Source organism: Harpia harpyja, chromosome 19 (genome assembly GCF_026419915.1).
Source record: "Harpia harpyja isolate bHarHar1 chromosome 19, bHarHar1 primary haplotype, whole genome shotgun sequence".
NCBI classification, from domain to species: domain Eukaryota; kingdom Metazoa; phylum Chordata; class Aves; order Accipitriformes; family Accipitridae; genus Harpia; species Harpia harpyja.
This window is the reverse complement of record NC_068958.1, coordinates 11,059,275-11,082,916: the sequence shown is the minus strand read 5'-3', so window position 1 is coordinate 11,082,916 and position 23,642 is coordinate 11,059,275. Positions and strand designations below refer to the sequence as shown.

At 53.0% G+C, this 23,642-nt stretch overlaps 1 protein-coding gene across 1 annotated transcript in view; it reads left to right on the top strand.

Moving 5' to 3' along the window:
- Positions 1 to 23,642, top strand: part of ARRDC1 (arrestin domain containing 1) — a 41,218-nt gene that overhangs the window by 2,457 nt on the left and 15,119 nt on the right. Inside the window, exon 2 of the mRNA XM_052815280.1 lies at positions 16,471 to 16,581. Within this exon, the coding sequence (XP_052671240.1) occupies positions 16,471 to 16,581 (111 nt within the window). The remainder of the gene's footprint in view (positions 1 to 16,470; positions 16,582 to 23,642) is intronic.

The window sequence follows — 23,642 nt, the reverse complement described above, 5'->3', positions numbered from 1 at the left end:
CCAGTGTAAGTATTGGTCCTGAAGCCAGGAGGGGTTTTGCTGTTGGATCTGGTGTTTGATGCCAGCGCAAGGATTTTGGTAAGAAGCTGGGGGAGCTGAGTAGGGCTCTAGGAAAGCTGGCAGAAGCATCAAGCCAAAATGTGAGGTGGGCTGTGTGTGGCTGTTCCTTCTGCTTCTGTGCAGAGGTGACCTGAGCAGCTGTTTTGGGCTGACGTCCCTGCACATTGGCTTCACCAGCTGGGGCAGAAACTTTCCATAACTGGTGTCTGAACCTGCCCACATAAGTCACATTGGGATGTGACACCAACGTCTGCAGAGTGCAAGGTGACTCTTTGCTGTGTGTCCTCCCTGCTGCTCTATATCTTATGGTCTCTGGTGTTTAAGCCCTCCACATTGGGGCTGGGGATCTCTCGGATGGGCACCCTCTTTTCCTTCTGGCTGAAGAAAATGTCTTGCCCTCAGAGGAGAAGGCTCATGTAGCTACTGAAACATCCTTCTTGGCATGACAGCAGGGAACTACCTACAGGAAAGAGGTGTTAAAGGGACGGGCTCAGCAGCAGAGGGATCAGACAACCTCTGACATGCTGTGGCTTTCTGCTGGGGTGTGGGGAGAGGTGGGTGGCATCACCTTGTCTTACATAGTATATACAACTAGTTGTAGGACAACTTCTGTGACCAGCTATGACTTTTCAGACTAACAAACAGCTCCCAGGAGAAGACACAAAGTCTGTGCCCATTGCAGGTCTGGCCCACAGCACCGAGGCTTCGTGCTTTCCATTTCCTGAGCCAGACTAGTCTGGTGTGGTGGCTTCTCTCAGTGTTGTGGTTTTTGAGATCACAAATGCAAACAATACTGTAGATGACTACTCCACATGGTAACTTGTTATGGCTCTTGAAAATTGCACCTTCTGAAAGGTGGACAATACAAACAAAGCTCGTTCTGCCTTGCAAAACACACTAGAAGTCTTGGGTCATAGGAGAGCGTAACTGGAGACACACCTTTTGGGATCATAAATGCTCCCACCTACACTGGCTTCTGTGCCAGCCCTGCTGACTAGCAATAAAGGCTGTTCAGTAGCACATCATCTTCACCTGACCCTGCGGCATAGTCACAAATGACGACTGGCCTTTGGTGACCCACGCAGACCTTCTGGAGAGGCACACTTCTCCCCATGGCTGTGCCAGGGTGAAGGTCCTTCCCTGAAAACTTCTGAGCCTCAGGGGAGAGCACTAATGGGAATGCAGAATTCCTAATCATTGTGCCTGGCTTGCTGGGTAAATCATCAAACATGGGTGTACAAAGAATAATTAATCTTAACAGGAAGCTGGCGCTGGGACAGCTGGAGATGGATTTAATTTGGGGGAAGGAAGGAGGGAAATAAGTTCGTTCAGAGCAGGGCAGGCAGCCCCGGTCGCTGGCAGGAGCGTGCTGGAACAAAGGCTTGTGCTGCTTGGGGATGCTGGAGCACTTTCCTCTCGACTCGGCGGCTTCCAGGGGCCATGCAGATTATTTCGGTCCTGCTGCCTGCCATTCAGCGAGGCTTCTCGCAGACAGAAGTGTAATGTTAAAATAACAGCCCTCTCTCCTGGGTCACTGAGAGTAAAGAAACTGCAAGTGCTTTCCGGAGCATATTTCAGCACTTTGCTATTCTCTACTCTATTATTTAGCTGTCCAGGTTTATGCAGTGATGGCTTGACTTAAAAATCACTCCCTTGAACTACAGAGCTCCAGACACAAGTACCTATGTCTGTTCATTCTCTAGAAGTACCAAGGTACATAATTCCCATTTCTGCAGAGCAGAGAGCCAGTGAATCATAATTTCCTTCTCTAATCTTAAATGTAGTAATTATTCTCACTTCTCATGTGGAGAACCGAGAAAGCTGGTGGTGAAGAAAGGAGTTGAAAAGCAGGTCACTCGAATCCTAAGTCATGTGTCCAAACTAAAAGATGACTTCTGTTTCCCTAGAAAGGCAGTAGGAAGAAGTTTGGGTCTGGCTAACATGTAAGGTGGTCCTGACGCGCGTGTAATCTGTGCCCTTCCTGAGGGGAAGAGGTGACACCGAAGGACTCTGTTGGCCATGATCCTCTCTACCACTTGACCTCTGATACAGAGGAAAACATTGTTCCTGCAGAAGGGCTGTGGCTTGAGCTGCTTAGGAAAGTGATGGTGAAAGGGTGGATTCAGTCCCTGGTTAGTAGTCTGAAGCTTGCTCTATCCTGAGTCAGAAGTTTGTCTTCTGTAAAGGTGGGTTTGAAATTTCTGTGCTTGGCAGCGTAGGTCACCTATACATCATTGGGGTGGGAGGGACCCCACGGCTGGTCTCTGCTTTGGGATGCAGTGTGGCAAGGGAGCGCAGTGCCGACAGTGCAGAGCTGAGCAAGGGCCCGGTGGGTTTGGAAGGCAGGAGCGGATCCAAAGCTGTCACTAGCCCTGGCAATACTGGCAGTGCCCGGTGAGGTCCTCAAGCCGTCTGGCATCCGCTAGCAGCAGTGCGTGCCAGGACAAGGCGAGGCTGGCACTGATGCGCAGGCAGGAATGCTCATATATCGTTCTGCAGCATCGCTCCAGCAGGCTGGATGGCTCCTGCTATAGGAGAAGTGGATTAACTTTCTTTTCTCATTGTCTGGAGTGAGACAGCAGGGAGCTGTGTGGTCAAGTCTGTCTGAGGCTGTGGAACAAAAGAGGGATTTTTGCTCTCCTGGCTGGCTTGCTGTTAGAGCTCCAACTCCTCTGGAGTCAATAACTAATCACGAGATTGTTTTGTGTCTCTTGTCACTGCAGTGTGTGTCTCTCTCCGCTGCCCGCCCCGCCCGCACACCACTTGTGCTCATCTGAAAAACTGTTTGCTGCTTTCCTTGGTGAGGAGACGTTCTGCGGCCTCCCATCTCTTGTTTAACAAAATGGGAGAACAAGTGGAGCGAAGTTCTGTCTGTCTGATTTGCTTCCAAGTGTGACAAACGGGGTGTGAGTGCTTATTCCTTCCCTGGAGCAGTGCAGAGCTGGCAGAGATGTAGCTTGTCTTTCAGGGCTGGAATCAGGTAGGCAGCAGGGAGGCTCCCTGGCTGGGAGGAAAGAAGTCTGTGGGTTTTGATCTCTCTCCTCCAGAGGCAGCCCCCATCCCTAGCACGGCCCCACTGGCAGGGTCGGGTGAGGAGGAGCAGCCAGGGAGGGTGATGGCTCGGGCCAGCCCCTCTGGCAAGGGAGGTGCGGGTGCGTGGACGGGCATGCTCCACTTGTAGCATGTTGTAGAATACCTTTTGCTGAAAGTCATCCTCAGGGAGGAGGAAGAAGTACATCTGTAGAAGACACATAGCTGTCACTTGTCTTGGCGAAGTCTTGCTAGAGGCTCTTACAGCCAGGAAGAGTAGGATGGACATGCAGACCATCCTCTGCTGTCTGGAGAAGGGGATGCTTGGGCTCTCCCAAGAGAAGAAGGGCAATGGGGTGGCTGGGTTGCGCTGCAAAGCTGCTGCGGACCTGACCTGTGCAAAAGCATAGAGAAAGGTGCTCTGCCAGGCATTGGGGCAAGTCTTCCTCCTCCTCAGGGCAGCTGCTCCTGAAACAGCCTGGCAAGCATGCCAGGGATGGGGTTTTGGTTTGGTGCCTCTTTTCTTGAGGGCTGATTGCCAAGATATCCAACGTACAGCCTTTAGGCTACTGTTGTGACCTCTGAAGTCTGGCAACAGGGATTGCTGTGGAAGTTAATTACCTCTTTGTGCTGCTATTAAAATCTGTCGCTCTTCAAATCTCTTGTGTAGAAGTGCAAACTGCTTAGGAGAGGAGAAAAAGAGCAAAGGACCAGACTGCTGCCAGTCAGCGGATTTTTGTCTTGTGCACAGTTGTGTCTGCATGTGCTCCGAGTCCCTGGGTCATGTCCAGGATCTGAAAAGAGGGGTGAAATGGCTTCAGACCACAAAGATGTGCATGCTTCTGTCTCCTTGTGATGGCTTTTAAACAGCAACTCCACATCCCCCAACTCTCATTGATGGCCAGTTAAAACTAGCTGATGGGGTGCCAGTGTCAAGTGTGAGCTGGGTGTTTTGCTGTGAATAAGCTTGTGGGTGGAGGCCTTTCACCAGAAAGTGAGTAGCTGTGGCTGGGTACCGCTTTGTCCAGCATGAGGTACTGTGTTCAGAGGGGTGGTCAGTGCCATGTGGTTTAATTGAATGGCTTGAGCAAAATCCCACAGGTGTATTGGGGCCTTGAGATGCTGGATGATGGTAGCAGAGAGGATATGGGGATGTCCTGAGGTAATGATGGACGCTGCTTTTGACCCACTCGAAAAGATGAGGGTGGCAAGCTAGTGCCAGCCTGGAATTATTTGGAGACCTATTTTAAAAACACCCTGATCTCTGAGTACCTTAATCTTGATTAAAAACCAGAGCTTATCAGATATCTGTAGCAAAAAGGCTGTTTCCAAGAAGCATGAATCATTTCTGGAGCACTAATGCTTATAACTTCCAATCCTTTGTTCTTGCTGACAGAACCATGTTCCTGGTCGTTCTGGCTCCAGCAGCTCAGGCCAGAGGTAACAATGCTGCCATCCCTTCCGAACACACCCGCCTGAATCCCAAATACTCCCTGCAATAAGACTTGAATAAAACTGGCTTGGAAGGCAACATCTCCAGGGAGGAAAGCTTAATGTGTGGGTTTGAGTTGGTGCCTTCTTGATGGGGCGTGTCAGCACAGGACTGAATGTCAGATCCAGGGGTTTAGCTCTCAGTCCCGAGTGCTCCGTTTTCTGTCTGCTTGGACCTCTGCAGGTGTCCAGCCTGACCATGAGAACTGTCTTACCAACTTGTAGCACTCCTGGCATAGTGGGGATTTGTTATGTATCTGGTGTTCTGGTAATAACAAGGACATAAGTCGTCTTTCCAAACTGATGATCTTGCTATAAATAGAGAATCCAGCTGCTTGCATTGAATGGCATCAAAGAAAATCACAGGAGCAGCTCTTATGCAGAATGAAGTGGATTCTGGCTGCTTTCTCTGAAGATGCTGGGGCAGGGGGATTTCTTGACAACCGAGGTATGCAAAAGCAATGCTTGAGAGCTTGGTGTGGCATGTGAAATCTTCAGCAGGGAGCAGGTGAGGCGAGGCAGCTGGGTTCTCCCATCGTGCCATCCCACATTGTGCCTTCCTGCCTCCCCACCGGACCACCTGCCTGTGCTGGTACCCGGGTGAAAGGAGGAGTCAATAAATGGTATGTTGCTTTAGTGCTTATAAATAAGGCTCTCCAGGAAAAGGCACTTGAAAGCTCCTCCTGCTAGGAGGAGGTGAGCTGGCTCTGGGTTTATGCTTGGGAGCTGCAGCAGCGCTAAATCATTGGGAGGTATCTCAGCAAATTCTAGCTGCTGACTTGCAAGTTCAGCGCCGGGAGTGGAGCGGCAGGGCGGACGGGCCTTAGTGCAGTTACGCACGGTTGCTCGTCCCCTGTGCTCTTGTCTTCTCTTCTTGTATGCGGGCTCCAACGCCTCATACTGAAACTGTTGTTTCCAGGATGGCTGAGCAGTCCTGAACTTGCTGCTTTAGTCCTTCTCAGTGCCTTGGAGGCAGAGGCTTGCTCAGGACGCCTGGTTATGGCAGTACTGTCTGTGCTGAATCCTTTCAGCCCCAGGTGCATGTGATGGTGGGTGTCCACCCTGTAACAGGCCTTCTCCTGGTCGACTGGGTGCTGAGCTGACTTTGTGAGTGCTCCTCTCTGAGGACAGCGAGTGGGTGCTGGGGAGTTCATGCCCAGGAGCATCCCTTGAGCACCAGGAGGGGATGGAGGAGCATCACCTTCTCTCCTGAGCATCTGCATTGCATCTGCAAGGCTGGCCATTGCTGAGAAGACCGTGAGAGCTGTGTCAGGCTGTGTTGTGGGTAGCAGTGAGGATCTGCCAAAATGAGCATCAGCCAGCAGGACTTTTTCTAGCCTTAACTCCTAGACAAGTGTATCTGAGAGTCTCAGAAGAAAATGAGCGTGACTCAGTCCCGCAGCAGAGTCTGGCCCACAGGAGCCCTTGCGCTCTGGCATTACGGTAAGCCTGTTAAGCATGAATTTCCAGAACTCTTTGAAGCTTTTATTTAGAAAGAGCCTGAAAAGGGAGTAGGCTTTGGTGAAACAACCTCTCTGTGGTAAGTAGAGAAACCTGATCAGTCGGCTGTTTATCTGCCTGCAGTGACTTTTGCACCCAGTGCGGAGGGGTGATGCTCCTGCTGTGGGGACAGAGGGGCTCTTGGAGGGGGGGAGAGCTCGTTGAACCTGCTCTGGGGTGTGGGAAGAATAGAGCGGAGCTGGTGGTGGTCACAAACAGAGTTGTGTTCCCGGGACATCAGAGAGCTCAGCCTCTCTGGCTGCTCCTTGTGTCAGGTGAATCGCTGGCTTGTTCTGCCAGTGAGGTGAGAGAGGGTGCCTGGCTTTGCACTTGCTGGGAAAGAATGATCGAGTTTGTTAACGATTTTAAAGGGGCAGTTTGTTACAGCATGGCCTTAAAGCACCCAGCAAGTGCCTCTTGGGTCCTGCAGCACTGTGTGGTAAACTGCGGTGGGGTTTCCTGCCTGGTTCTTCCTTTTTTTAGACAGCCAAGTCAAGTGTACCGGAATATCTTAACTGCTTTGGCCGAAAGTGGCTAAGTGCTGGGTGGAAACCTATTTCAATTTGGGCAAGCTATAAAAAAAGAGGTTCCTCTCTTCTGTTTCAGTGCTGCCTAGCCTGAGGAAAGGTGGCTGTGGTCCCTGGCTGGCCGAAGTGTTGAGTGCTGGCAGGTCCTGGCGTCTATCAGCATTCTTGTGAGCCGGAGCAAGCTGCTGGCTCTGCTCTACTTGTCTGGCTGCACGTTGAGCATCTGGGACTTGCATTCCCCTCCCACAGGGCTGTTCTAGGGGCCAAACACTGAAGATTAAGATGCTCTGACTGCTTCTGTATGTACAGCCTTGTTTTGCTTTGAAGAGCATAGCTTGCTTAAATTCAGGTTGCCCAGGGCTCACAAAAGCAAGTTTAAGTTGCCCAGGTCCCCTGAGAAGGATGGCACTAAATTAGGATCTGTCTTGTTTAGGGGATCGTGAGTAAAACTCTCCTAGACCTCACTGAGATCCTAAATATGAGCTGTTTCTGTACCAAGCTGGCAGTATCTGCCCCTTGGAGGTGCTGGTGCTGGCAGGCAGCAGCCTGCAGCACTGCAGAGCTGGGTGTAATGCTCTGGGCAGCAGGGCAAGGGTGAGATGAGGGGCTGGGCTGCACCTGGGCTATACCAAGCTGTACTGAGCTTTGTGCAGAAAGGAGGGCGAGGAGGAGGGAGCGCAGGTAGTGACAGGGGTCATGTTATTTGCTGAGATGTGCTGGATAATAAGCTGAGCTGCTCTTAGCCAGTGTGTGACTCTTGCTGCAAGCCCTGCCTGGAGCTTGGTCCCATCCTAGTAAAAGCACAGACGGCTCTCTCGTGGATGGGGTGCACAGAAGCGAGTCTCAAGCATAGCTCTAAAGGAGGGCAGGCACACTAGTTTCCAAACAGGTCAGAATTTCCCCCTCTGAATTTTTGTCCAGAGAATTGGAAAGGAAAGAAGTTTCTTGAAACTGAAAGTTGGCTTCACATACCAAAGCGGTTGAAGATCCACGTGAAATGTTGCTTCCATCTCCTCCAGCCTTCTGCTCCTCTGCAACCTCTTTGCATTCCCTGTCTGATACTGAGAGGGGTAGATATTAGGACAGGAGGCTGTAAATGCTGGCAGTGCAGCTGAGGTGGGTGGCTGGCATGGAGATATTCATAGTGAGCTGTGAGGTCTGCCTTTCTCTGCCAAATACTTAAGTTTCCTGCAGTGCCTCCTGTACTGCTGTCTGATCTGGCTGTTCCCAGCACACAGGGGCATTTGCATCTGCCGTACTGGCTTGGGAGGAAGAGGCCAGTCCCTCAGTACGCTGTGGTGGTACACGGTCGCTCCCCTTGCACGAGGACCCAAGGGCTGGCATCGCCAACCCCTGCTCCATGTGTGGCAGCAGGCGGTGTGTGGAGCAGTTCTGCTGAGCCGTGCTACCTGTTTAGGATGGGGCAAGAGATTGGGCTCCCCAAACTGGTCTGAGGTACAACTTTCTCCTTCCCTGCTTCCTCCATAACCACCATCGAGGGATATTGCCTGTCCCAGGCTCAGCCTGGGCTGTTCCTGCAGGAAGCCCGTGGGTGTGTGGGTTGGCAGCCTGGCCCCAGTGCCTCCAGCAGGGAGGCTGGGGTAGGTGGCACAGTGTGGGCGGCAATAGTTGTGCAGCCATACGCCCCTGCCAGGCTGCGTGTATGGGCTCTGTGCTGCTCGGCTGTTAATGGTGCAACCACTTCTGCCTTTGTGGGCTCTCAAGGCAGAGTAATCCCATTCCTCCCCACCTCTCTTCCCAGGCTGTTTGGGTGGCACAGCACTGGGACCTACATCAATCTGAAGCTTAAAAAGACCTCCAAACTCACCCTTTTTTTGCAAGAGGCAGTTTTGGAGAAAGGGGATGCTGAGGGAGTCCTTTCTGGAGCATGTTTGGTGAGCAGTGAGGCGGTCATGGCAGTAGTAGTGTGGTGGGGATCGGGGTGACGGGCTAGATGGGGTGCAGCCCATCAGTTGGGCCCTGCGTGCAGATGCTGCAATGTTTCGTGCCTGTTGCTAAGGAGCTGCGGTTGCCTTTGGCAGCAGGACCGGCAGATCCAAGGCACAGACTTCGTGGCGTGTGGTCATCCCCTTCCTGCAGCCCGTGTGGCCTTGTTCGCCGGTGAGTTTTCCACTTGCAGCCCAACATGTGCAAAGACCGGCTTGTTAAACATGCTCAACTGGGGATTTGATTCCAGATGTTCGAGATGACCCCCTTCCTCTGAGGGCAGCCAGCATGCTGATAAAACACTGTGATGCTATAAATAAACCTGTCAGCTCTACAAGGGAGAAGAGCCTTCGGATTGAACAGGAGTTTGGTCTAACAGGAGCCCAAGAGTTTGCTTTCTTCTCTTGGGATGTATGTTGACCCCTGATTTTGGGGAAGAGCTGGAAAATGTAGGTTTCCCTGTTGCTCTCAACCTGATGGAAAAAAGTGCTTGCAGAGGGGATAGGATTGACCTGCCTGGGAAAGGACTCGGAGAAGGTTTGCTACTCTGCTTTTCTACAGGCACACACCTGCCTAGTCTCCCTTTGGAGACTTCTGTGTTTGCTAGAATGAGGACAACCTCTGTGTATCGATACTACTTGCATGGATGTGACCCTCCTTGCACTGGCTAAACCCAACTGGGTTGGGCTCTGGCTAAAATAACTTGTGTGTAGCCATAATAATGGCTGTGGGTCACTTTGCCCATGTACCAGAGCTGTCACTCCCCTGTTGTTGCTACAGGTGGAGTTTTTACAGGCTGCATTGAGGAGCTCATCCAGCCTTCCCACAGCGTGGGGCTGTATTGGGTGGGTCTGAGCTTCCTGCAGGTTGTGTGGGAGACCCAGCTGGATCCTCCTGCCTTAGCCTGACAGCAGGCAAATACAGCCCTGTTGCTACAGCCAGGGAGAACAGGCCCTTCTGGCCCTTAGGATGGTTTTTGCTGAGCTTGGTCTTGCAGGGCTGGCTCTGCTGTCCTGGAAGTCAACCCTCTGAAAGGTCAGGGCCAGGAAGGGAGGGACCGTCCCTTCCACTGCTGTGAGTGATTTGGCTGGTCCAGCCTCTTGAAGGGTGCAGAAGGCAAGTGCCAACCTGGGGAAGGAATGGCTGAGCAGCAGATCTTGCTCCTGGAGGCTAAATGATGCTAAAGCTCGTGCCACTGCAGAGCGGGCTGCAGGGTGGTCCTGAGCCCCAGCTGGGCTTGTGTGTGGCAGGAGCACTGCCTGCAGGCAGCAGCACAGGGACAAAGATGGGTCAAACTATAGCAATGTCTTAATATTTCACTGGGAGCCTGTCCACAGCCTCTGAGCAGAGAGCTGTATTGGGTGACTTGGTGTGACTTGTGTGATGGGCTGGCAGGCTGCAGAAGGTGGGGTGTCCCCTTGGGTCATGGGCAGCAGCAGCCAAGTCCTCCATGTGCTGGAGGCTGCTGGTGGCATGGGAGATGCTGCTCGATGTGTGTCAGCTCCAGACAAGGCATCTCCTGGAGCCTGGCTACGGGCTTGGGTTTGAGTTGAGATGGAAAGCATGAACTACTCTTCTATACAATTCCTCTTCTTCCACATTAGAGGCTGAATCCCCTTCCTGCCCCTGTGCTGGGCTCTTGGAAAGGAAGAAGATAAAAACCTCCCCAGACAATCCTCAACTGTGTGCCAAACCTGCCACTGCCTCCAGCATTTGGTGTAAGCTCTACTCTTTCCTCACTGGCTTGTGAAATGCCCAAGACATTCCTCTCCCCTCTGCAAGTTCTCAAGAACTGACAGGATGGACCCAGAAGGATGGGGACACGTGACAATTAATTAGGAGCTGTTGGTTTAATTAGTAGTGTCTCAGTATATTCATGCATAAGGGCTGGACACTGAGGGAGTAGCATATCTTGTGAGCTTCCAGCCTTCCTGCTTAGAGGACATGAGCCCTTTGTGTCTGAGGTTGTACTGGTGCGTTTCTGTGTAAAGGCCATCAGTACAAAGGCCTCATCCTGCCCCTCTTTGGGGTCTCAGCTTCCTAAGTGTCCAGTTTTCATGGAGCTTTTCTAGCAATTACCCAGTCTCTACAAACTGGTTGAGAGTAACTTGCTCAATCTGTGGGTCTTGCTGTCTCCCAGGCTTTCCATTTTCCCAGCACTGTCTGGTCCTGCTTTGCTGGCAGTGTGGGTAACTCCAAACCCATCATCTTCATCCAGATCCAGGGCAGGGGCTTAACAGGGCCAGAAGATCTCAGAGTGTATCAAAACTTGTGATCTTTGTTGAACCCAGAGGTTTCACGCCAAGGTGAAGCTGTGGTGCTGTGTGGTGAGGTGGTCTCCTCCTGCTGCTGCGACAGCCCATCAGTCTGTCGAGGGCAGGTCCCCACTGCCATCGGTCGGGGAGTGGTCGGGGCTCAGGGCGACCCATCTCGCCCTTCTCCCAGGGCTGTTTCTGGCCCCTGGGGCATGCAGGGCCAGGTAGGGGCGAAAGGTGGCTCATTCCCGGCTCATGGGATGCTCTTGGTCCCTGTAGCTCTGGGCGTACAGATGGCAGTTTGAGGGAATCTAATTAAAATGTGGTGATAGCTGCCTGCTGCGGCTCTGATGGAGAAGCATGAGGAAAGGGGGCTCTGGCTTCCCGTGGTTGGTTTCCATGAAACGAAGACTTTTCTGATGCAGACTCGCTCATGTCCCACAGCACTTTCTCCCCCTCTGCTCCCGTTTTCTGGATCTAGGTGTGCACAAGTTTTCCAAAGGGTAACTCAGTCCCCAGGTACCCTCTAAGTCCATTACGAATGTGCGCCGTGGTCCCTTGTGCTGCGTGCCATCACTGCAGAAGCACAGGGTGGCTTTGCCATCCATCTCATCCCATGCTCACAGGGCTGGGCACCCCGTTCCCTGCAGCAGGGATGGCTGGAGCCTCTGGGTCCAACAGACATCGCCGAGCCCATGTGCTGACTTGAGTAGGCTTTAGCTGGCAAAAACCCAGGGCTGTTCATAAGTGCCGTTTCAGACCTTGGTCGCCAGCCCTTCGGCTGTCCTTGTCGAGGAAGGTGAACGACAGGACAGTCTGTTTGTCTTGTGTAAGCTGCTGCCAAATGCAACAGCCGCCACCCCAGACTGTTGTGGCTTTTTGCTGCTTCCCCTCCCCACCCCAGAAAACCTAAACCAACCAAGCTGTCAGCATCTCCTTCCCTCCACCACTGTCTGTTGCCTGTACCTGTTGTAGCAGGTGTGTGACATAGATGGGTCTTGAAGCTGGAGGGGGACACTTGGGACTGGGGCTGGCCCTGCTGTAAAGTGCAGGGTGGCTGGTGACTGCTTGCTCAGTACATGACTGGATTTTGGAAGTAGGGATGTGTGCATACAACCTGCTGCTGGCAGGGGAAAGGGGGATGAGTGTCCTCTGCTTTCCTCTTGCCCAAGGTGCAATGCCAGCTCACCCAAGGAAGGCAGCTCATTGGGTCACCAGAAAAAGTAATTTGAAGTCTACGGCTGCTCTCCTTAAATCACCTTGGAAGAAGGCAGACGTGCCCAGCTCCTGGCATCTCTATTTTTACTTTGTGCAGAGATGGATATGGCTGAGCTGTCTCCTTTTATTTCCAGCATTTGGCACATGCTGTAGTGCATTGCTAAAGATGTGTCTGGCTGGATGCGAAGCTGCCCGCTTCCCTGAATCCCCAGGGGACTGCAGGGGTGAAGGGCCCTTGTCTTTTGCATGGCTTTGTAATTCACTTCTTGTCTGCTTGCTCTTTGCCTCCCCCTTCCACTTCCCTTGCAGGTTTTTTGACTTTTTTTTTTTTTTCTGTATTTATTCAAAGCAGCCTGGGTAAACAGGGAGCAGGAGCATGGTAACTGGGGCCACTGGTAGCACTGGATTCCAGAAGCATTTTTAATGGGTTTCTAATAACTGAAACTGGCCTGTTCTGATGTAAAAACTTTTCTTATTTGCTGTATCTGCAGCTTGGCACAGAGATCGCCCGGAAGGGAGGCCTTGGAAAGGCTCAGACTGCGCATTTCACTTCCTGACAGGCTGACAGGCTTTGCACCTCAGGTGGCTCTAGTTGCAGCAGATCTGATGGTGCCAGTTTGCCAGACCTGTCCCGCCGACGCCGTTTTTAGCTTGCAGCTGCCCCCAGCACCACGTGCCCAAGTTGTGCCTGTCAGCTGCCCCATGTACCTCCTCCCACTTGTGGGCTGGAGCCTGTACACGACAGCTGGGCAAGTCCCCAGTATCTTCCTCTGCCCATGGGATGCTCGTGGAGAGGCTGATTTCATGGTTAGCTGCTCCAAAACCTGGTTAGGAATAAGATAAATGGTTCGACCTGTTGCACTGGGCGCCTCAAACCTCTTGGATAACCTGAGGGGAATGAGAGCCCTGTGGGGATGTGGCTGTGGGGGTGAAATGGGGGGGGGGGTTCTCTGGCTGCCCTGGACACACTGCACCCAGCATTGCCCACGCTGTGGGGGCCTGGGGATCTGCTGGCTCCTCCAAGAGCCTGGGGGATGAGCTGGGATATGCAATCCCCATATTTAGCGACAGCCCTGCTCCCAGCCACGGGGCAATGCATCTGCTCAGAGCTGTCATCCGTCCTGTTTCTCCCCCAGTGAGGCGGGGGGAAGCTTATGTTTCTGGAGTAGGTTGGAGAAGATGTTCTATAACAAATCCTCTGCCACCTGAACTGCTCTGAGGCTTGTCCTACATCTAGTGACTTGGTGTGCCTGGTAACAGTACACTGGGGGCTTTGGAGAGCGTAGAGGAAAAGGGGAGAGCTTCTCCATTGCTGTGAAATTGCCTTCAAGCTTTTCAGCTTAAAATGTTGCTTTCTGCCCCTTTGGTTGCCCTCAGGCACCTGGAATGGCAGCTCCAGGGTGCGTGATGGCCAGGAACGTGGCTGGAGAGGGCTGCCCTGGGTGGGGGTGCAGAACTGGGACCCCTGAGAGCCCTGGAGCTCTCCCTCCAGGAACCGTCCCTCCTCTGCAGGCACAGGCTGGCTGTGACCACACCAGTTTGGGATGTTCGTTAATTGAGAAGTCTTGGAGCTGACAGCTCCTGTGCCTGCGTTGGAGAACTCGTTAGCTAGTTGCAGTGAGACTTTTAGACATGGTCCGACTTTAGCCTTAATGGTGGGTTATAGGGGGGTCCATCATTGCAGCAGGGACCACCAGCCAAGGGTTGGCTCTGAGTATCAGGCTGCAAACCCACTGCCTTTGGTTCCTGAGTCTCTGTCTGCTGTGGGAAGGGAGATGGGCCATGACGTGTATGTGCTTGAACATGCCCACCCACCTGCCTCCCAGGAACAGGAGTGCCTCAGCACCGCAATGCAGCAAGCAGGCTTGAATTAAAGACCGTCATCCCCTTATCTGGGCATTGCAACAGATGGTGGTGATCTGTAAACTTCTGTGGCGAAGGGAGGCTGAGGGGGAGCCTGTTCAGGGGCTGTTGCTCCTGAAGGATGTGAATGTTCTCCAGTCCTTGGTTGGGCTTTTCTTGCTTGTATCTTCCATGTGAAAATGTGGGAGTGGAGCGGTTGAGTCTGGGCTTGATTTGACTTGAGCCATCCAAGTTATTTGGGCTAACTCAGAGCAGGACAGGCTCGTCGTGAGCCCAGAGAAGTGGTGGTATGTCTGAGGTGGGAGCCTGAGAGCTGGTACCAACGTGTGGGTACGCAGGGTGCCGCCCTGCTAAAACCGCTCCCTGCTCCTTCTAATGCTAAAACCCGTATGTGTTTTTGGCTCTGCCATCTGGGAAGAGAGAGGATTGGATGTCACCTGGGGGTGTTCAGGGGGTTCGGTGTGATGGTTTGCTTCGGGATGGGACCTGTGTCTGCTCAGACCAGGTGTGCTGCGTGCCATCGTGTGGGCAGCTCCTGTTGTGGGCCATGCTCTCCTGTTCTTCCCTGCCTTGGAAGTGCTGATGCACATCACAGACACAAACAAGCAAGCTGGTGTGTCGGCCTTGCTGCTGTATTGATGCTTGGTTAATGAGAGTTGTCATCTGGAGCTGCTTATCCTTCGCCCTTGAGTATAAAACAGCACTTCGACTGTAACAGGCTCTGGTGCTCAAAGTCATGATCAGGCTTTGAAGGTATAGCAGGAGATCTGATGGGGGGAGGCTGTTCTTCGTTGTGGGATTAGAGACTTTAAGCCCTGAGGAGCCGCTTCTACGTGAATGCACATAGCAAAGCACCGGTAAGGGGACTGGGGTAAGAACTATGCATTCCCCCTGCAGAGGGGGCTGGATTTGGGTTTCTTTCCACCCTGTCTTGAGTCAGTGTGGAGGACAAGGTCACACTCGCCAGGCAGGTGCTCTGAAGAGCTGTTTGAGGTGGTTGCAAGCAGCATTGCCTGCACCCCTCAGTGTTTGGGTAGGTGGGTAGAGATGGCGAGATCAGCATGGCTGAGAAGGCTTGTGGAGTGGGGAGGAGGAGAGCTCTTAAGCCAATGCAAATTGGCCACCCGCCTCCCAGGTAAATGCTTCCTGTGAGATGCAGCTTGAATACAGGGGAGCAGATGGGTGAAATGGGAAAGGAGTCTGTCTGGTAGTTCCTGCCACCTTCTTGCCAGCAGAACTATTCACCTGGCAAATCTGGTGAGGGAGTTCTGTGGGGTCCATTAAAGCTGTTGCAAAATCTGGTGAGAATCAGGACAGGAGATGTTCAGGCTGGGGTAGCCTGAAGGCGCAGTTTGTGCTGCGATAGGTCTGCCTGTATCCTCCCTGTGTGGGGGTAGTGCCGCAGATCATCTCCTGCTGTGCAACAAGGCCACACTGTTGTGTTTGTCTGTCTCAGTGGTCCAGTGTCGACATTGGAGCTTGATTTCAACCTCCTGTGAATTGGCCAAGACTAACTGAAAATGTCTTGTGGGTAGCTCTTCTGAAAGCCACATAGCTCTTCTGAAAGCCATGCTACAGGGTGAGCTCTGGGGTGACTTTCCCAAGGTAAGGCACAAACATAGCTCAAATTACTCTCCTTGCTTTGGGAGGGTCAGATTGCATCTCAGATGCTTCCAGACCTTGCTGTGTGGCTTTACTGTGAGCCCTGTGTCTCTAACAGGAAGAGGAAGCCACTCACTTGAAGTGGTATCTGGCTGCTGAGAAGCAGCGTGCTTATCAACGTGGTCAGAGGTCCTGATGTAGGGCAAGTGTTAATGGGCAAAGTGCTTCTGCTGCAATCCTTGGAAGTAGAGATGGACCCCAGGACACAGGAGCAGGCTTCCAGGGACTGGGGATGTCCTGTGAGGGTGGATGGGCTGTAAACTCAAGCAGCAGCTGAGCTTGTTCAGGCTGCACTGTGGTGTCCAGCTCTCTGCTGCTCCTGCAGACAGGGCTATACACCTTGTTTAGCTGGCTAACGGGCTTGTGCCAAACATCTCTCTCCTCCCAGGGATGGTGGGATGGATGCTCGGCGGGATGCCTGGCTCCTTATGGGGTGAGAGGCAGCAGAGCCCTCTGCCATTCATCCCTGTCTGGACAGGGACGCCTGAGTGTATCGGAGAGCATCGTTGCCACGAAGGCCTCTGCTGTCAGCCTGAGTGCCAAGGCTGATGCACATATTGGGAGGGGATATTTCTTCATTTGGGAGAAAACTAGAGAGAAGGTTACATCTCAGGGAGCTGAAATCCCTGCTGTTAGGGGCTTTCACAATGCAAGGAGGCCAGCTTGAGGACTTCAAGGGTGATAACATCTGGGGAGTAGCACTGGGGTAGCAGGGAGTGTGCAATAGCGCTGAGAGTAAGGGGAAAACATGCTTCTGAAATGAAAGCGTGACCCGATTCCTTTGTTCCGTTTTTCCACCCTGTGTGTGTTTTCATGAGGCACTGCTCCTGCACAAGTCCACATACAGTACCTGAAGCAAGTCTGAACCTGAGGTTTTGCTTTCTCCCAGTGCTTACGTGTGTACTTTCTCTCAACAGCCATCAAAGTGAGCTGCGTTGGATCCTGTGGGGTGTCTAACAAGATCAATGACACAGCATGGACCGTGGAGGAGCAATACTTTAACAGCACACTGTCTCTGGCAGACAAAGGTAAGGTCCACAAAGGCATGGTGGAGATCTGTGATTCTGAGATGGTCCACAGAAATGTATCACCAAGACTTCAGCATCTTCTCGATGTGAAAAACCCCTTCACAGGCTGCCTTGGCCTGTGCACAGAGGATGGGAGCCAATATTAGAGACTACACGAGCTTAGAAGGAGCTGCGCAGAGAGGCATCCTGAATAGCTGCAGAACTTGGCAGCCACCCTGCAAACACTGCTTGCATCCGAGCTCCTGAAACGGAGCTGCCAGCAGCGACTTCTCTGCTGATTCAAGGCCCTGTGGGTTCACTCTGCTCCACTTCCCATGTGTGTTGTCTATGGTGGTCACAAAACACTGATCAAAGCTGGTCAACAGAAGCCAGTTGCAGGCCGGGAGTAGTTTGCACTGAAAGGGATGTGGAGGTGTCACTTGTCCTCCAAGAGAAATATCGAGAGCCTGGCAGGCACAGCCTAGGACAGTTACCACCACACCCCCTGCAAGCCAAGATGCCTAGAGATAGCGACGGGTTTGTATTATACTGCAGAGTAAAGTGACACCAGCAGCCTCTGGGGAATCTGGGCTCGAATGAATGCTGTCTTTCTGCTGTTAAATAGGTCAGCCTTACCACAAATAATTCATGCTGTGCCCTGGCTCCTGTTGAAATCAAGATGTGCCAGTATTCACCTGCTGAAGGCAGTGGCTGTAGCAGTAACTGTAATGTGGCAAAAGCCCAGGGTAGCAGGAGCTCAGCCCTCTGATGCTGTTTTAGCTAATAACAGGAAATGGGTAAAACTGAAGTGGCAGTTTCTGCTAGCTCAGCAATTTTTCAAGCAGAGCTTTTAGCATTGAGGGGAGACTGACCTCATCCTCGCAGCAACTGGCAAGAGTGCTGCTTGCTCTCAGGTCCCAGAGAAGGGAGACAGCTGGCTGTCTTGCCTCTTGGCTTGGCTCATAGCCCGGGGGCTGCAGTTGGAGGTAAACTGCCTGGGAGGGCAAGGAGAAATGTTCCTGCCTGATTTTGGATGCAACGCTGAGCACAGCAAGCAAGCCCAGCTGTGAATGTCGGGGTAGCAAAATCCCAGTGGCTTTATAAGGTGCTGCAGGCCATTGAGCTTAGATGAGTTGGGAGCTGGAGGCTGCGAATGATTGTGGACTTCTGGAGAGGTTTAAACCCGCAACTGCACTGAAAAATGCACCTTCCAACTTTTGTTTCTAATATTTAATGATTCAAGGGAGAGCTGTGATATTGTGGTCGGTCTGTCCTAGTGAAGCTGAGCAGTAGCAAAAGCCAACCAGGAGATAGGAGTGGAAAGAGGTGGGTGTGCTGTTCATTGGTTTTGCAGCCCCTGGGAGATTTTGATAGCCGCTTCAGCAGTCAGCTCTTGTGAGATTGCCCTTGGGAGCCATCCCCTTGACAACTAGGACCAGTGTGGACTGGGAAGGATGGAAGTAAAATGCATTGATGACTGCACACTTTCATGGCTCTGATGTGTCTCCTTTGAAGGCCTGAATTCCAAAGACGGCCAAAATTTGGTTTCCTAGCTCTTAAACTGTTCGTGGAAAGCCCTAGTCTTTTGGCACTTCATTTTATGGGACCCAGACTCTTGTACCTTGCTCAGCGCAGTGCTGCTATCTGTCAGCTGCTGGTATTGCAAACTCTGCCAGCCTGAGACTTGAGTGGGCGTCCGGGGCTGGGGCGGCAGGGCTGGGCTGCTCGCTCTGTGATGGAGCCAGTGGCGGAGCTGGCAGGTGCCCAGCTGCGTGCCTGCGGTGTGATCGGGACAAAACAGGCCAGCTGATGTCTTCCAGAGCTACTGCAGCTCCAGGCAAGGGAGGTGAGAAATGGTAGTGCATAACTTGTCAGAGATATAGTGAACCGAAGGGAAAATCTGTCCTGTAGGACTGTAGAGTCCTGCGCTCGAAAGCTGAGTTCTGTTGTAGTGTCTTTACTGTCCTGTCTTGCAAAGCTACAGTGCAATTACGGGGAAAATCCTGGTCCCAGCTACCAGCAGTCAGTCTGGAGCAGCGTGCCAGGTCGTTACAGTCACTGACCTGTGCTATTCTGCTTTTTGTGTCAAAGTGGACACAACTGCTGGGAGCTCTCAGCCTCTGGCTTCCAGCTGCAGGGAAGCAGATACAGAGAGGGCGGGTAGTCCCTGTGCGTGGGGTCGCAGCCAAGGGCAGCACTTGTGGGGCATTTGCGCTTCATGTGACTGGTACAAGCTCAGGAGTTATCGTCCTGGACTTGCCGTGTTTCATGCCCTTCTTCCTGTGCCCCAAGGATGCAGGGGAGCAAGCGATGGAACGTGGGTGGGAGAGGGCAATGTCGATGCTGCCTTTGGACCCGAATCCTCCACCAGAGACAGCTTTCAAACTGTCCCTTGCAATTGCTGTGCTGGCCTGTGCGGATATGGAAACAAAAGCGCTGGGGGCTGGCACCGCTCCAGCCTTCGGCGCGGGGAAGCGAGATAACTGTCTGCTCTCGCAGCCTTTGCTGTGACATTGATGCATGTCCGGGCTGGCAGAGCAGCGGGGAAGCCAGGCTGCTGCTCTGTGACTCTGCCTCCACGCGTGCCTGTCTCTGTCTGTCTGTCTGTCTGCCTCCTTTGATGGGGCCGCTGGCAGGGCGGCATCCTGGCATGGCACAGCCCTGCAGCAAGGCAGCGGCTGCGGTTTGCTAGGGGAGTTGTGCAGTGGCCTTTTGGACATGAGCAGCAGGGCAGGGCCTTGGTGCAGACTCAGCCACGGTGTTTTTAGGCTCCCCAGGAACAGCTCTCAGCTGCTGCGGCCTTTCCTGAACAGATCGTGAAGGAGCTTCAGACAGATGGACCCTTGGTGCCAGCTCTGCTCAGAGCAGAGCTATCCCTTTCCCTGCAACTCTAGCCAAGAGTGTTCAGCAGGGATGGGCTGCTCCGGTGTCTGGCAGAAAAGCGGTTTGGGGTGTAGCTGCCTCTGGGGAGCCACACACAGTGCTCGTGGGTGCTCCCTGGGGTGCCTCCCTCCAGGTCTGACACCCGGCTGGCAGGGGAAACTAGAGGCAGTCTTGCGCTCTTGGGACACGGGGCGTTGAGCTGGGCCGTGCTCTCTGATGGGTGATGGATGGCAGGAGCCCAGGGTGCGGGTGAGTTAAGGGAGTCGAAGTGTTCCTGAGCGACCCCCAAAGGAGCACGGGGCCAGCCCGGCCGCCAGCCTGCACTGCCGGTGCATGACTCCTTCCCTGGCCAGTGTTGGACAGCTGCTGGCAAAAAGCAGCGAGCACCGTGAGCAAAGGTTACTGCGGCTGCAGACAAATACTGCAGTGGCATATGGGACGGTCCTGCCATGTATTGTAAAGGTGCATACATGCCTATTGCTTCAGATGAGGGCTGGCTGTGCCCACCCTTCCTTCTCACGCCCTGAAAAGCAAACAGCAGGAGGGAGGGCAGGGACCATGGGAGGCCCCATGGTTCAGGTGGGGGAGCTGCCTTTCTGCAGTGCTGGAAGAGCATCTTATCCACAAAGGGGGATGTCACCTTCTAGCAGCACAAATGGAAAATGAATGGAGGAAGGGGAGGAATTTGCTTCTGCTGTGGAGGGTTCTTCTGTTCCTGTGTTCCCCTCCCCTTACAGCAATGCTGTTACCTCTCCTTTTTGGACCTGTGTGTTTAAAAAAACCAAAGCAAGGGAGAGCAGTGTGTACCTGTGGTACTGGGGGGAGGCAGCAGCCAGGCTGTGCCCTGGCACTGGGCCAGAGAAGAGGGTGATGCCAGGCTCCCCGCTGGCATCATCCCTAGCGCTCTTGCAGAGGGCTCATCCAGCCCTATAGCGTCAGCTCGAGTTGAGGGAGGATCCCAGGTGTCCCCAAGGCTGCACAGCCAATGTGTCTCCATCTTGGCCCTGGTGAGCGGCTTGTGCTCCAGCGGGGTGGTGGCAGTGCTGGCACCTGGGGGACGGTGTGGGGTGGCAGGCTCAGCCTGAAAAACAACCCGCCTCGCTCTCTCCCTTCCCACATCCTGAGCAGTAACTTTGAAAAACAGCGAGCCGTGCTCTTTGAGGGTATGTGGGGGGAAGGGGAGGTCTGTAAAACTATTGAGGCTTGGATTGCCCTTTAAGCATCTAAGAGCAACTCTGCACTTCTCCACCCTCACACCTTTGCATTGAAATAAGTGAGGGGGCAGCTTGTCCTTTGTAGCATCAGCTGTTACTTGTATTACATGCTTTTTTTTTTTTGAGGGTGTATGTTGTATGAGAAAAGAGGCAGGCCCTGAGATAACCTAGGTACCTGCTTTGCAATGTAAGGCACTTATTGAAGGCACTGGGCCTCATCCTTAATTTCCCTTCTTGCCCTGCCTCAGAGCAGCATCCAGGGTGTGGAGGGCTCAGCCTTGCTGCTGGAGCATCTGCAGGTTGGTGACTGGTGTTTTTGCTGCAGAGGACCCTGCTTGTGTCTGTGCTGGTGCAGTGCTTGTCCCCGCTCGAGCAGTGCAGCGTCCGTGCTCTGGGAAAGCCTCTCGCCGGGACTGGCCAAGGCCGAGCAGCAAGCTGGCGGCAGCAGGCACCTGTGAGCTCCTGGGGGAGCTGGGGGATTGCGCAGGGTCGGTGCTATAGCCTTGGCAATAACGCACAGGCCAGCAGTTTAATGAACTTGGGCTTTTTACATAAAACCTGCTGTAAAGTGCTGAGTGTACCAGCTGGTCTGGAGCCTCTTGCTGCTCTGTTTGCTGGAGGACACAGTGCAGTGCCGGGGAGGTTGCTCAGCCCACATGTGGCTCTTGGGGGAGGCTCATTATTTGCCTCCCAGAAGGGAGGCCAAGGCAGGATATGCTTTTCCCACTTGGCCTGGGTTTGACTTGGACACTTGCTCCCTGGTGGTGTTTTTTCTTGGCTTCTCTTTTTGCAAAGAAATGCAATAGGGCTGGGAGGAACCTTGCAAGTGGGGGGTTGTTGGGTTTCTCCAGGTGTCCACAGTGCAGAAGATCAAGTATACCAGTTGCAGTGAGTACAAAATAGCACTGCTTGTACCCGCTGCTCTCAGACAGAGAGATGCTTCTCTTGATCCAATATAATGGAGTAATTCAGCTCTGTGGAGGCCTCCTGCTCTCTCCCCCTCCCCTGCTGCAGTTCTGGCCTTATTCAGCCAGAGAGGAGCAGGTCCATTGTGTGCCTGTACCCACATGGGGCTGTTTTCTTTGAACACCCTGTATCTCTGCACACACAGCTCTTGCCCTGCGGATAGTTTGTGCCTGCAAAGGTAGACTTTTGTTTTTTTCATTCCCTTTAAATCCTACTTGTACCTGAGCTGAACCCATGTAGGGAGCTGGCTGTAATTTCCAGCTGACCTTACTTTTGGCAGCTTGTTAGTTATCTAGAAGACGCTGCAGGGAATTCCTGGCTGCTCCACGTGCTTCCTCTGCTGGCAGATTTCTTGCACAAAGTGCTAAAAAGGGGCAGCTGTGCATCACCTCTTCCCTGGGGTGGTTCTCTGCCGGCCTGGCACAACACCTTCACGGCCAACAGTTGGCACAGGATGATGATCTTGTCTTCCAACTGAATTTAAAAAGCTTAGTGACCTGACTAAGCAGGCATTGAGAGACTTAGGTCTCTTGTTCCGTGCTCAGGAATCACTGTGCAAGCAGGAGGTAGCGAAGCAGCGGGTGATGCTCCTGGACAGCCCCTGGCCAGGTGAGAGCAGGAGGGTGCCTGTGGGCAGCAGTGAGCCATTGAGGATGTGCTGGTGACGGCTCCTGGCCACACTGTGCTGCTGGGTTCAGGAGCCGTAACTGCAGGTTCAGCCCAGGAAAACCACATGGAAGGAGCTGCAATTGCCTTGGGTCACAGCAGCTTCCTCAGCACTTCCCAATTTCTTGCCTCAATAGATCACTGTTAATCCTCAGAGTTTTTTTGCAGCATTGCCATACCACCAGATCCTGCTAATTCATTGAAAATGTCACTGAAAACTGCTGACACTGAGATTTGTGAGCGGTGGAGCCCTAGCCTCAGTGCTGGGCTTTCTGGTGTGTTTTCTTCCTCTCTCTATACCTTCTGTGTTACAGAAAGGTTTATCTTGGCAGCATTAACCATATCAGAGCACTGGAAGTTGTTCCTGCTGGGTTTGCGTGCATGCAAATCTGGCGTGAGTGAGTTGCTGCTTTGAAGGGGAGCTTGGAGCCTGGTGGGGACTGTGCTCCCTTGCTGCTGTACGGCAGCTCTGCTTGGCTGAAGTGCTGCTTAGTAGCAGGAGAGTTCTCGTTCGAGCAAAACTAAGCTGAGCTAAATGCCAAGTAGTTCCCCGGCAGGTCTGTCTGTGCATGCTGGCAGGTCGCTCCTCTGGCTGTTGGCTACTTCCTCTGAGGCACTTGTGTCTGCTGCAGGGATGGCACGAGCAAATGTGTGTGTTTACCCTCATTTGCTGCAGTTTGTAATCCCATGTATTAGGTTAATCCACCAGAGACTGGGTTGGGAGTCCTCAAGCTGCAGTGGCCCAGCATTGCCTGGGGTGCCCTGGCACTGACAAAATTAATGCTTCCCACCTGACATCTCTCATACAGCCTCCTGTGAGCTAGAAGAGCTCTGACCTTCTCGCTTACATCTAATATTCCATTTTCTGCGCTGCAAAGGTGGACGAGGAGAGACAGAGGAAGGCAGGGGTGAGCAGGGTGCTGGCTGTCAGGACTGCAGTGAGAGTGACAGTTCTCTCAGTAGCTGGGGAATTGGTATCCTGTAGCACAGCACAGAGGCAGGGCTACCTGTTTCTCTACCTGAAAGTGCAAAACACGAACCTGCTGCTTTCCTGCTCTCTGCCTGGAGAGCCTCGAGAGGAGACTACCCAAGCGGCAGCAGCAGCGCTGGTATCAGTCTAACTCAGCACCTTTGGAGGAGCTCGCCTTCCCCAGGGGAGAGGGAGGGCTGATTTTAGGCAGCAGGAAGACTATATTGCTACAAGCAATGGCAGGGGAGCCAGCAGGCACCAGGTACTTTTCTGTACTACATGATTTGGCCAGCACGGTTAATGCATCACTCGCTAAGTAGCCAGAGAGAAACTGCCATATGGCCCGGCCTGCTGTTCCTCTACTAGAAGAACCAAAAAATATG